This window comes from Dreissena polymorpha, chromosome 12 (assembly GCF_020536995.1).
Source record: "Dreissena polymorpha isolate Duluth1 chromosome 12, UMN_Dpol_1.0, whole genome shotgun sequence".
In the NCBI taxonomy this organism is placed as follows: domain Eukaryota; kingdom Metazoa; phylum Mollusca; class Bivalvia; order Myida; family Dreissenidae; genus Dreissena; species Dreissena polymorpha.
The window spans coordinates 62710834-62723102 of record NC_068366.1 but is presented as its reverse complement, the minus strand read 5'-3'; the positions used below and the strand labels follow the sequence as shown (position 1 = coordinate 62723102).

At 33.9% G+C, this 12269-nt stretch overlaps 1 protein-coding gene across 2 annotated transcripts; it reads left to right on the top strand.

Moving 5' to 3' along the window:
- Window positions 1–4614: 4614 nt before the first annotated feature.
- On the top strand, window positions 4615–9355 carry LOC127853082 (uncharacterized). 2 transcript variants are annotated; one of them, XM_052387276.1, is made up of 4 exons: window positions 4615–4750; window positions 6178–6265; window positions 6477–6563; window positions 6977–9355. In XM_052387276.1, exons 2-4 carry the CDS (start codon window positions 6244–6246, stop codon window positions 7357–7359), a joined length of 492 nt encoding a protein of 163 aa, XP_052243236.1. In that variant the 5' UTR covers window positions 4615–4750; window positions 6178–6243; the 3' UTR covers window positions 7360–9355. The 2 variants fall into 2 exon arrangements, with proteins under 2 accessions (XP_052243236.1, XP_052243235.1); XM_052387275.1 differs by lacking the exon at window positions 4615–4750 and having other exon boundaries at window positions 6109–6265.
- Window positions 9356–12269: the final 2914 nt, after the last annotated feature.

Genomic DNA, 12269 nt, shown 5'->3' with positions numbered 1-12269 from the left:
GTGAACTATGCCTTCGATCATCGGATTTACTGGAACGGCAAATTGCTGGGCCAACACCAATGTCTGAAACAAAATGTGGATTTGTTAATGCGACTGCCATCACGTTCCGTGATTTAAATGACGACAAATTCGTCAGCGATAAGTTGCCGACATCAATTGTTTCAATATTTGATTGGCAAAACTCACACAATCTACATGTTTTTAGTCCACATTTTGTTATTAGTCTATTTGTTTGTATTGTTCTAGATAAAAACTTATATTGTAAATCTTACCATCAAAATACAATTACTTTTTGCTATTGAATATTATTTTGGGGTTTTATTCAGTTAAATAAACTGTAATATTTGAAGAACGCACATTTGTTTATCTTGATTCTTTTTTTCAAGACATGTATGCATATTTATAATCATACATAATCCATGATGTAACAATAGTTCCACAAATATCTCAACTGGATCGGATGTGCATACATTGCAAAGTTCGAGGATAAGAGTGCATACCATTTGACACGCCTACTTTTTAAAACTTAGATTTAAACACAGGTTAATCATATTTAAATGGTTGCTTTACATCTGAAGTTATAACACTGATTTAGTATAAAGTAGGTCACCATATTTTTACTTTTCAAACTAATGATTTAACCGTAGTAGTAAACGCTTTATCAATTTTTAATTTCTGCAATTTGATGTCACAATAAACAAGACTATTGTCAAGCAATATTGTCCCCTTCCGGTGAAACTCCACCATTTTCAGCAATATTTCTAGTTTTATTTGTTGCCATAGCAACCAGAATTCTTAACGTATGAACAAAATGAAATACGTGCATAATCTCCATATTGCCATCTATCCGTGTTTCAAGCTTCATGAACAAATATTGAGAACTTTTGAAGTTATCACAGGATCCACCATTTTCAGCAATATTTCTAGTCTATTTGATGTCATAGCAACCAGAATTCTTGACTAAGAACAAAATGAAATGACGTGCATAATCTCCATTATATTATTGACATCTGTCCGTGTTTCAAGTTTCATGAAAAAATATGAAGAACGTTTAAAGTTACTGCAGGATCCAGAAAAGTGTGACAGACAGACTCACAGACAGACAGACACACAGAGCGCAAACTATAACTCCCCTCCGGTTTCACCGGTAGGGGACAATGAAAATGGCTTTTCCAATTGATGCGTCCTTTTGAAATATTTTAACCTTCAATAGTAATGCTTTAATTTTCATTTTTTCACCACTGTGTTCCACTAAACAAGGTCTGTAAAGTCTCATAATTTTCTGACTGCTTTTCCTTTGATTGGCTTCCTTATTAACACCAAATACGCTAGTATTTCATATGTTATCATGATTTAGCAACTTTGTTGCAACCTGTTAATAATCATATGCATTAAGTAAATTCTAAGAATTTGGCCTAAATGCCTTATAGCTGATATGAATTAGCAACTTTTCTTGAACTCTTTACTTACTCAATCTGTTTAAAATGTGTTCAAATTCTTTAAAATATAGGAAAACTTAGAACGCTTTCATGATGACAACCGATTTCGAAAGGTACTAGTCAGTTATTACCTCCTATTAGTTGAACTTCAACATTTGAAAGTCTAATTGCTACCACATATCATTTATTGACCTATTCAGTGCTGTTCGTCATAATCTGAATGCAGGCGCCGCTAGATGCGAGATCAAGCAATTTCCATTCAAAAATAGGCAACATTTCTTGATTTTTTTTTATGTACAAACTCAACTTCACTTCAATATGCATAATTTCAATGTAGACGTAAAGAATAAACCAGGATTTTGGATTTGCTTCATACAAATATTCATATATTATACAAACTGTGAAACTACCTGACTACCCTTGATAAGACATACGTAATGTATTGACAAAAATTTACACTGCTTAACCATGAAGTGAAGTTTAAAATTTATGCATCAAAAATGTGAAATTTGCAGAGAATTTGCCGTTTTTCTTAAGATTTTTGTGTCGCTTTGGAAAATGAGACATATATGTATTACTTTTGTCGGTGGCGTCGGTGTTGGTGTCCCCTAGAGCTTGTACAGAGCATAACTGAGTCAACATTTTATAACTTGGATTGACTCCAAATCTGGTATACATCTTTATGTTAATTTCCGTGACTGCAATTCGCAATAATTGTAACTGTGCACTTCTTGTTAGCTTGACTGTTCGAAGAATAGTTGGGCTATCCTACTTGCCCTTGCGTGGGCTTCTGCGTAGCACTTTCAAGGTTAACGTTTTGCATGCAACATGTATATAACATGATATCTCAGAAACCACTGAATATTTTTGTTTGTAACTTCATACATGTCTGTACTTTTCTGTTAGGACACTATCCAAGGCCGATAATTCTAGCATGGATTTTAAAATAAGTATTGCCTTTTTTACTTTGAAAGTGTTTGGGTAAAGTTTTTCGTGCAACGTCAATCTTCTAAATTATTGAAGGTATCCTTTTGAAACTTAATACATGTCTTGGGGATCATAATAAATTATCACTATTCAAGGCCCATAACTAGAGTAAGGATTTAGACTGAATCATGACCCTTTTCTGTACTTGAACAATTGCTTCCTAAAGTTTTAGGTGCAATTGACATTAATCTTTAAAACTCTGTTAGAAGGTATTCATTTGAAAGTTAATTCATGCCTGCAAAATCATTGGAGGTTACTGTCAAATGCCCATAATACTGACATCTGCAAGGTATTTTGATTTAATGATGGTCTTTTTATATTCTCAAGTACTGAGAAAAGTCCTACTGACAGCTCATTGTTTGTGTTATTGCCCTTTGTAATTTTCATACTTTATTTTTGTCCGGGTTATTTCTCCTATACTAGAAAAGCAAGAGACTTGAAACTTCATATATGAAGAAACAATTTAGATGAAGTGCAGTGTGCATAAAATGTTACTCTGCATCTGTTATTATTTTAGTTATTGCCCTTTTTTATGTTAATACTTGATTTCTATCAGGTTTTTCTCCTATATACTATAAAAACTAGAGACTTGAAACTAGAAATTTAGATATATATCATTGAGAGAAAGTGCAGTACACAAAAGATGTTACTCCTCACCTATTTGTATTTGTCGCCTGCTACAAAGTAGCTGCGACAAATAAGGATCACTTCCCCATCGTCTGTTTGTCTCTCCCTCACAAATGCTTTAAACAGTCTAGGTAGTATTTTGCGACAATGGCTGGATTGTTATTGCTAGATGCTTCTTCAAGCCACATTATCCTGTGGCTGTAACCGTCGATGCATCCATGGATACAAAAGCCAAACGGCTTTAGCTTTTCATACCCGTCAACATGCCACAAATAAGTAGGCCCCTTGACCGTTTATATCCGTCGTTGTAACCTATGTGCTTTTTGTTCTTCCGTGGCATGTGGGCTTAGATGCTTCATTATTTGCGTGATTTCAGTTCTTTTTACGGACAGCCCGTGATCCTTTGTGAATCTTTTCCACATGGTCCTAAAACATATACACCCCTCACTAACCTTTATCTCCTGTTTTACTATATTTATTGCATCTTGCACCGACGAGAAATTAGAAGGGCGTTTCTGAAGATTTAAACTTCGAAAGATACGCTTTAAATGACGGACAATTATTTTAATGTTGTGGTGACAGATCAAAAACAGGACTATTTCCATGTATTTTAGTCCTTCCATAAAGTATATTTTAATTAGTTCATTTCTGGTCAGACCATTTCCAGAATGTGGAATATTTGACGCCCTCTACGCATAAAAATGTGGATGTATATAGCAACAGCTTGATGAATATAGCATTTGCCATGCTTTCAGTTTTAAGCAGCAGCACTGAACAGTTTCTCAGGCTCTTGGATACGCGTGCACTCAACTATGTGATAATCTCTGAAAATAAACATGCATCACATTTAAACATGTGTACATTTTAAACATCTTGATCGTACCTAGAAACTGCATACAATTAACCATGATGCAACACTTGAGTAAGGTAATTATACAGTATATTTTAATGATTTCGTTCAGCCACTGATCAAGGCCCATTTTCAAGAATTTTACCAGCCGATGATAAATAAACTACAAACAGAAGGACCAGAGTCACACTTAAATGAAAAGATGAAAACGGTGGCTACTTCAGAAGCAAGCTGATTACAAAGCTCGATCTAGCAAATTTATTATTTGTTCGCTATCTTTCGGACATTTTTCCAATTTCATTTTCCTCACTTTTTTCAAATGCATAACTGAAAACTATATTTTAATTAACCTCGGCTAACTTACAACCACCTTCACAATATAAATGAAAACTCAAGTCCTACGTCTTGAGTGTCGATGATCAAAATTGCCACTTGTCGCGTAAGACAGTAGCTCATAACAAATAAGTAATTACCTATAAGTAATAACAAATAACTCGTAACAAGTAACAAAAAATGTCCCTCCAGGGCTTCCGTACGTATTTGCTTACTCGATTAAATTATCCTAATTTAACATAACATTATATCGCCACACAGAGTTAAACCGGTGTTACCGTAGAAGATTTTGGTTGATGTCATGTAAAGTAAAATAAAGATCGGGAACCAAAGTAAGTCAGAAATGTATACAGAAAGAATATATGATCGCATTTCTAACCAATCAACCACCATGCTGCTATTCGCGTGGATCACGTGATTGGATTACGTATCATTAATATCAGCGACACACCCTTACGAACTCAGTCAGGACAAAGAACGATAGAAGGGCGATTGGACAGTGTCGGATATTCAGGTATTCACATATCTTACATAAACTCTATACTTTTACAAGACACATATTCTGCTACTTTCCGTTTTCGAACAAACCTTACTATATAATTTTGTCGACAGGAAACTTTTTACCAGCGGCATTATCTTAGGGTATAATTTATGTCGGTTGAACATATATTGCTATTGTTGAATATCGTTATTGACTTCATTCCAAACTAAGCTATACTAGTTGAACTACTCTAGAATAATTATGGTATTTAAAAGTTTAATAGAAGTTACAGCTATAAGGACTTAAACATCGTAGTTTAAACGATATGTAATTTATACAAAATGTATTTTCCAAAACGAACTTAAAGCGATCGATTATCTCCATTAAGAAGTTGTGTTCATTTGTAATTCGAAATGGAGCAAAATGACTTTATCTGTGTTTATGTTTCTAAACGACATTGTTGTCAAACTAAGATGGTAAAATGGCATCATCGCCCTTACACTGTTTACAGTGAATATTCATGCTTAAAGTAAAATGCATTTTATTAAATTTGTGTGTTTGAAAGCAGCCCTTAGAAAATAAAATGATTCTTATGTGATTTAAAGGGCAGGTAGAAATCACTGGACATCTTTTGTTGAGATTTTGCAGTAATTTATCCTTCAATTATGTGTCTATCTAACTTCTTTGCCACTCAATATGTTCACTTTAAACAGGTCTTAATGCAGAAATATAGTTAAATGGTTAAGGCATCGACAATTTGAAAATTTATAAAAAAAATATTAAAAACTGTACATCGATTAACTTTTTTCAAATTAAAGTTTCAATAGCCAAAGTGGTGGTATTACTAGCATCAAAGGTTTTTACAGTCTTAATTATTTTTCAAAACAAATCAGTATGTTGAAATTTGCAGAAATGTCTTACAGCATGCATTACATCACGTTTCTTTTCAACCTCATCTATGTGTTTAATGCTCCTTGTACCAAAAATGAATGGGTTAGTGTTAGATAATCCGTTGTGTGTATTGTTTTCAGTAATTATTTATAACTTAACATGTTGTCTTTTATTTCTGATACCTTTCTGTCCCCTGACTCTAAATTGGCTTTGAACAACTTTATTTGAAAATGCATGGACTAAAAACTATGTTCTTGTGGTATGCTGATGCGTGTGTAAATCCAGTCTATTGCATAAACACACTGTTAATACGTTGCCTTTGCGTGGACTTTTAAGTTAACATAGGCAAAACACTGAACAGAAATTTTTCTCAAGCTTTTTGCACAGTTAATATCTATAATTGTGTTGTGCAAAGACAAAGCCGTATGCTCGTTCTGGTGTTTTAATTCACATTTTGTTTTTGTTATTTCATTTTCAGCTATTATGAAAAGTTGAAAACCATTCTAAACCTTAAATTACTTAAATTAATGAGTAATCATATTATTTCATTCTATTGTTCATGTATACAGATATTGCCATCATATGCTGACACTCGGCGACACATTGACACTACGTTTGGACAAAATCGAACCGAAATGACGAGATTACGTATAATAGGTAATAAAGTTTAATATTTCATTATCTATACATATCAAGTATATAAAACATCATTTATTTAGCACTTTAACTTGGTTATGATAATAAATGATCATCTGTAGTGGCAAAAAAAAACTAAAAAATATCAAACAATCAATAAGAAAGTTGTATTTCAAGTTCAGCACAAGAACAGGGGCTAAAGTCATGTTTTTCTCTTGTTTCTTTTTCTTAGTTTGTTCAATTTTCTGCGTTTGGAGCTTTGTGGATGTGAACGCTTTTCTGTTGGAGGATCCATCACCAATTTGCCGGACCAATCAAGGTAAGAAAAGACCAAACCAAACCGGGTCTACTATTATATTTCTTGGATGCAGTTTGTGTTTCCAAAGGAGCCACTTTTCTAGTTTATAGTAACAACTGAGCCGCAGCACGTGCAAACTAAAGTTACTTTAACTCACGTGTGCGACCAGTTTATGCACAGATTTAGAAAACAGTGGTAATATTACTCTTGCACTATAACCCAGAGGCGAAAGAAATCCAGATGATTCTGCGCGGATGTTAGCCTTATGCTTAGTCAAAATATCGGTAGTGGTATGCTAAGTCAAAGTAACAAGTATGCGGTAAATATCTAATTATCATAAGTAGAATTTAGGGGCTCAGAGGGAGAGATATATGCCTTCTTCAAATACATATACACATGACCATATACATGTATGCATATTTAATTTTTTCCAGATGCAGACCCGTTGATAAACGGAGACAGTCAAAATGCAGTGCGAAACTTCCTGCGCGCCATCAACGACAAGGGGTTCTTTGCGGTCAGAGGGGATACGCAGCATACTACCGGTGGTTGTAGGCGCGAAATTGGCGATAAAAAACATAGGCGTCTTTATCACAACAGAATGTTGACTCTAGATTGCTGGGAGCCGTCCGAGTGCACTATGGTAGAGGATGGAGAGTTCTTTCAACTAATTCCCACCACTTCTTTGAACAGGATGCCTGTCCGATCCCGTACGGTACCCCTTCCTCTAGACGAACACGAGACAGCTTCTTACACGTTCCTACCAATGGTGTCGCGGCACAATATTCTTTTTGTCACCGCCATGTTGTCAGGATGAAGCTTCTTCGTCACTAAATCAAATAATCTGGGCTGTAATCTTGTTGTGATCCATACTAACTTCCGTTGCAATGATACAACGGCTACCGGGACGGACGTTAACCACCTACAAGCAATGGCCGTGCTCGAAGAAGTCCAAAGCGCCAATCCGAGCTGTAGATATCATATTGACCGAAGATGGGCAGTTGATTATTGGGAGCCTGCCATAACAGCTGCAAGGTACGACTACGGTCAGAAAATATATTATTACAGTTTGGATGACGGCAACTACAGATTCCTGTATGGGTTCTATTTCGGCAATGGATGGGAGTTTTGTATCAAGATTGCAAGACAAAGTCCCCCGATACCAACATGCTTCCAGATCTGAGAATCAATGAAATCCGAAAATGTTCGAACCAAAAATAATCTTGAAATATATATGAAGAAAGCCTTTAAACTAAGAAACTTGTGTAATCTCTATTATGGTTATCCTTAGACAATCAGAACATTCGTACATAACCATTTTATGTAGATTTATCATGAAAATAAGAATAGACCTCTCTCTTTGTTTGTTTGTATATGAAAATGTACTGTATTTTTATACAACTTACAAGTCACTTGACCACTCGTTTGTTTTATACATAACATGTATGTGCTGTATACTCATGGACAATTGTCTAATGTATAAACATATGTTTATTATGTTAAAAAAGTCATCTTTTCATCTTTTAGTAGGATATAGTTATGATGACCACGATTAATTGTTGCAGATGTTAAACATCTGCTATAGTGAAGGGTTGGAAAAATTGACACTAGTATATCGATATTTCATTTTCTTGAATGTTTCTCTAACTCAGCAGTAAATAATAATGCAAAATAATACAATTGCATTGATTAAACAACCTTCATATTTGCCTTCTTTTATTGCAATCTTCTTTAAGTTGTACATAGGACACAGGTATAATAACGCAAATAGAACATAGTGTGTGAATTGGGTTAAATATAAGCCATTTACCCCACCCCAACACGCCCCGATCGTTTAGGAAGAACATTTTAAAGAGATTTGAGTTGAATTGGAAATAAAACAGTTATTTAAATAATCAAGTTAGAATACAATCAAACGTTGGTATGTATCATAGATTAAAACTATGGTTTGGTAATCAGACTGTTGTTCTACAAATTAAGTTAATGAGTGTCCATTATTATGTCCGTTTGCATCTATTTAATGTCGCAACATACGAAGCTGTAATCTAGCGCATCTTCATTAATAATGCTAAGTTGAACAGTGCTGAAATAACAGAATTGAATGCCATTGTTTAAATTGATATTCTAATTTGTTATGAACCTTTCAGATTTGCTGACACAATGTTTGCAGATTTTCTCGTTTTCTTCGTAGTATGCATTTCGCATTGACTTGACAAGTCCTTTAAGTGTGCATGTGTCGTCCTCTATTGTAATCGACAATGATTAACCAGCTACGACTTCCTCAAATATAAATAGCGCTAATCTTTGTCGTCTGTAACATTAAATCACGTTGTTTAAAATGACAATGTTTAGAAACAACAGAATCATTTGACTTAGATATGCAGATGTCTGTGATATTTACATGCGAAAGCTTGGTAACAATTCCAATAGCCAATTTTTGCTACATCATCACAATTTGTCAAATATGTTTTTGATGTACAGTTTTAACACTACTTTTGTATTACATTTGCATTAGCAACTATACTGATCTTAATATCTATTAGCACAAGGGTAAATGTGGGGAAAAGTTATTCCGAAAGATTCATTTTTTGACTCGAAGGATAGACATTATGGCGCTGTTTGTTAGAAGTACATAAATATCGTTGTTCCAGAAAACTACTTATCTAAATGTTTTGCTAAGTGAATTCACCTCGTAAGCACACGTATGTTATTAAATGTTATTAGGTAGATAATTCAATAAAGTTCATGCATTGCTTTTTACTTGCAAGTTAAAAAAAGGTTTAAACGGATAAATATATTTCTGGGTCAAGCCATTTATGTTGTTGTTTGTTTTATTGTTCTTATTAAAAACACTCCAAGCTATTCATCATCACTACGCTCAATGTTTTCATCTAACTTAGAAAATATAAATAATTGCATAATACTATTTATGAAAGAGATGTAGTGGCGCTTTGGTATGAAATGAATCCCAACGACTTCTCGATGCTCGTTTTCATATAGACTGTGTTTTAGTAATTGTAAATATGATATTGTTTACAAATCAATCATGTATTACTCCAAGAAGTAAATTCACTTGAAATTAAAAATAGCGCATTCACATGTCAAACATATCAGGTGTGAACAATAAAAAAGTAAGTAGCCAAACACGTTATAACTATTTATATGACGAAATTGTTCTTGCTGACAGTTAAATGGCAAAGGTTTTATTTGCATGGTCAGTCAATTGCAATATATTTCACATGTATTTAAGTGCTGACCATACAAATTGTGTTTCGTTTAAAGCTATTTATTGTCGCTCCATTGCATAGAACGCCTAAGGCTTATTTGAAATGCTCTCGAGATCGTTTCCTGGTACTTGGTGTCAATCGGTAAGATTTAAAGAACGCTGCCACAGTGCGGATCGAACCCGTGACCTCCCGATCGCTAGGATGACACCATATCTACCACGTATCGCCGAAAGATCGTGAATGTCACATATCTCTCCTTGTGACTAGACAATCAAAGTGCAATACAAGGGACTGAATCTCAAATTGAAGCAAATAGATACATACATATCAATGGACATTAACTCTTGAATATGATACCTAGACACATAGATATAATACATCGAGTAAAATACATATCCTGCACAGTCTCACCCTTTTTCAAAATGTCTACAGATATTTACAGATTATCATTGACATTCAAATAAATAATTCACAGAAAATATAATATTTTGTAATTACAACAAATACAATTTAATAGAAGGAACGAAAATAGTAAACGAACAATAGTATAGACCTGAATGAAAAACTATCGAACCTCGATTAACAAGAAACGCACTAGGATACACACAAGTTAACTGCTTATTATGAATAACATATGGTGTCAAAGAGGGGTAACTGCGCCAGTACCATATTCTATTAATAAGAGTAGTCTTCCATGTTCAATGGGCTTTACTATAATTACACAATGAAGAGACAAAAGGTAACATGTTAAGTTACTTTAAACGTATTGCCTTAATGCACACGTGAATAATATTAATAAGGTTGTCAAAAAAAACTGTTCCTTTTTTAAATGGTATATAATTAAATTATATCTATATGAAGTGCTGGAGACGTACTGGTATGAAACCCAAGTAATTCTCGCGTGCATCAGTGCTATACAATGAACACTTTTAAGAACCAATGGATCTATTCGCAAGAGCAAGGGTATCGCACCGGGTTTCCTTGTATCCCAATACTGTCTCTTCTGCTTGCTTTCTCTTCAGCATAAACAACAAATGTACCCCATTGGAAATAAGTGCTTGCACTTTCATGGGTTATCCTTGACTGCAAGGTCAAAAGAAATACATACATACGTGCACAAGGGTAAAGTGTCTTTTTAAAACGTTATCAATGAACAAAACCAATTTACTTACACCGTTTACAAAATACTCAGTAGGAAAATACCATTTGTGTACACTATTTGCAATAAATGAAACATATCTGTTTAACAACACATGGATTAATTTGAAATGTCAAATACTATTTCTCAAAGAAAACCAGAGGTGGTAATCGAGTGATAATCAAAATAAAGTCAAGGTGGCGACGTCCGTGCAGAAACAGGTTTGTACGCCTTTGTATACCCTTTAATACTTTTATTCAAAATCTTCATGCCTCTCACTTTCCAGCCATATCAGTACGAAAATGATATGTATATCGTATTAATAGTTGCGTTAGTTCTCGCCATAAGCCTCTACATTTACATAAAGTCAACAAAGCGCTTAAAATTTATGTCTAGTGAGTTTTGTTAAAAGCATCACCATCTCCAAAGTCCATATGTATAAGTCACTTTCGCTGTGAATCAGCATTTAATACACATACAATATGTTTTATTTTACAATATTATGGTAATTGCCTATTATACAAAACAGGTAGACACGCAGATTTAATCACACATTATTATTAAATAAGCGTTGTCTTGTGCAGTGTTTGTGGTGTTTATCTCTTATAAAACGTTGATGATCAATCAAAATTCGGAATCTTGTATTGGTATGTTTCGGACAAATACATTAATTATACGTCAGATTGGTTTGTTTTGTACTTATATTTTTGTTGTTTTTTTTTTGTAATTTCTACTGTAGAACATACTTTAAGCTAGTTCAGATCCTTTCTTTCACACCGCAAACAACTTGTCCTTTATGCTAACTCTGCTTTTCATAGTTTACAATCAACGCAGGAGTTCCATAAGGCTCTCTCGTATGTTCATAAACGACAATCGTCGAGCCCTTGACGGTTGAGCTAATGTAGAGATAAAAACATCCGAATATACCGGAATCATTCAATTCTATGTTTGACCCTAATGTACGTTTATGTAATCAACACCTCCTTTTTTTCTTTTTATGATCGTAGTTCTTAAAACATTAAAAAACGTCATCAATATTTTAAGAGTTTTTACATCGAAATTATCACATGCATTATAATTAACACAAATTAATATGGTAGTCATATTATACACGTTAACATCACTACTTTAATTCCGTAATAAAGAAATTCTTTTGTGTCACGCACCAGAGTTTTTGAGGCGTTGTTATTGTTCTTATTTCTGTTTAAACAAAGGCTCCTTTAGCTCTTAAATAGTCATAGAAAGCTTCCTGTTACAAATATGTTTCATTATTTGTTCCGGATAATTTATTAATTGCACTACATGTAACTTATATTTCATAAATTGTACTACTTGTTACAAATATGTCATTTATTGCACTAC

Excerpts from the sequence above, each read along its gene's own strand:
- LOC127853082 (XM_052387275.1), top strand. The coding sequence starts at position 6,136 with ATGAGTAATCATATTATTTCATTCTATTGTTCATGTATACAGATATTG. Across the intron at positions 6,266-6,476 it reads GACGAGATTACGTATAATAG|TTTGTTCAATTTTCTGCGTT; the intron begins GTAATAAAGTTT and ends TCTTTTTCTTAG. Across the intron at positions 6,564-6,976 it reads AATTTGCCGGACCAATCAAG|ATGCAGACCCGTTGATAAAC; the intron begins GTAAGAAAAGAC and ends AATTTTTTCCAG.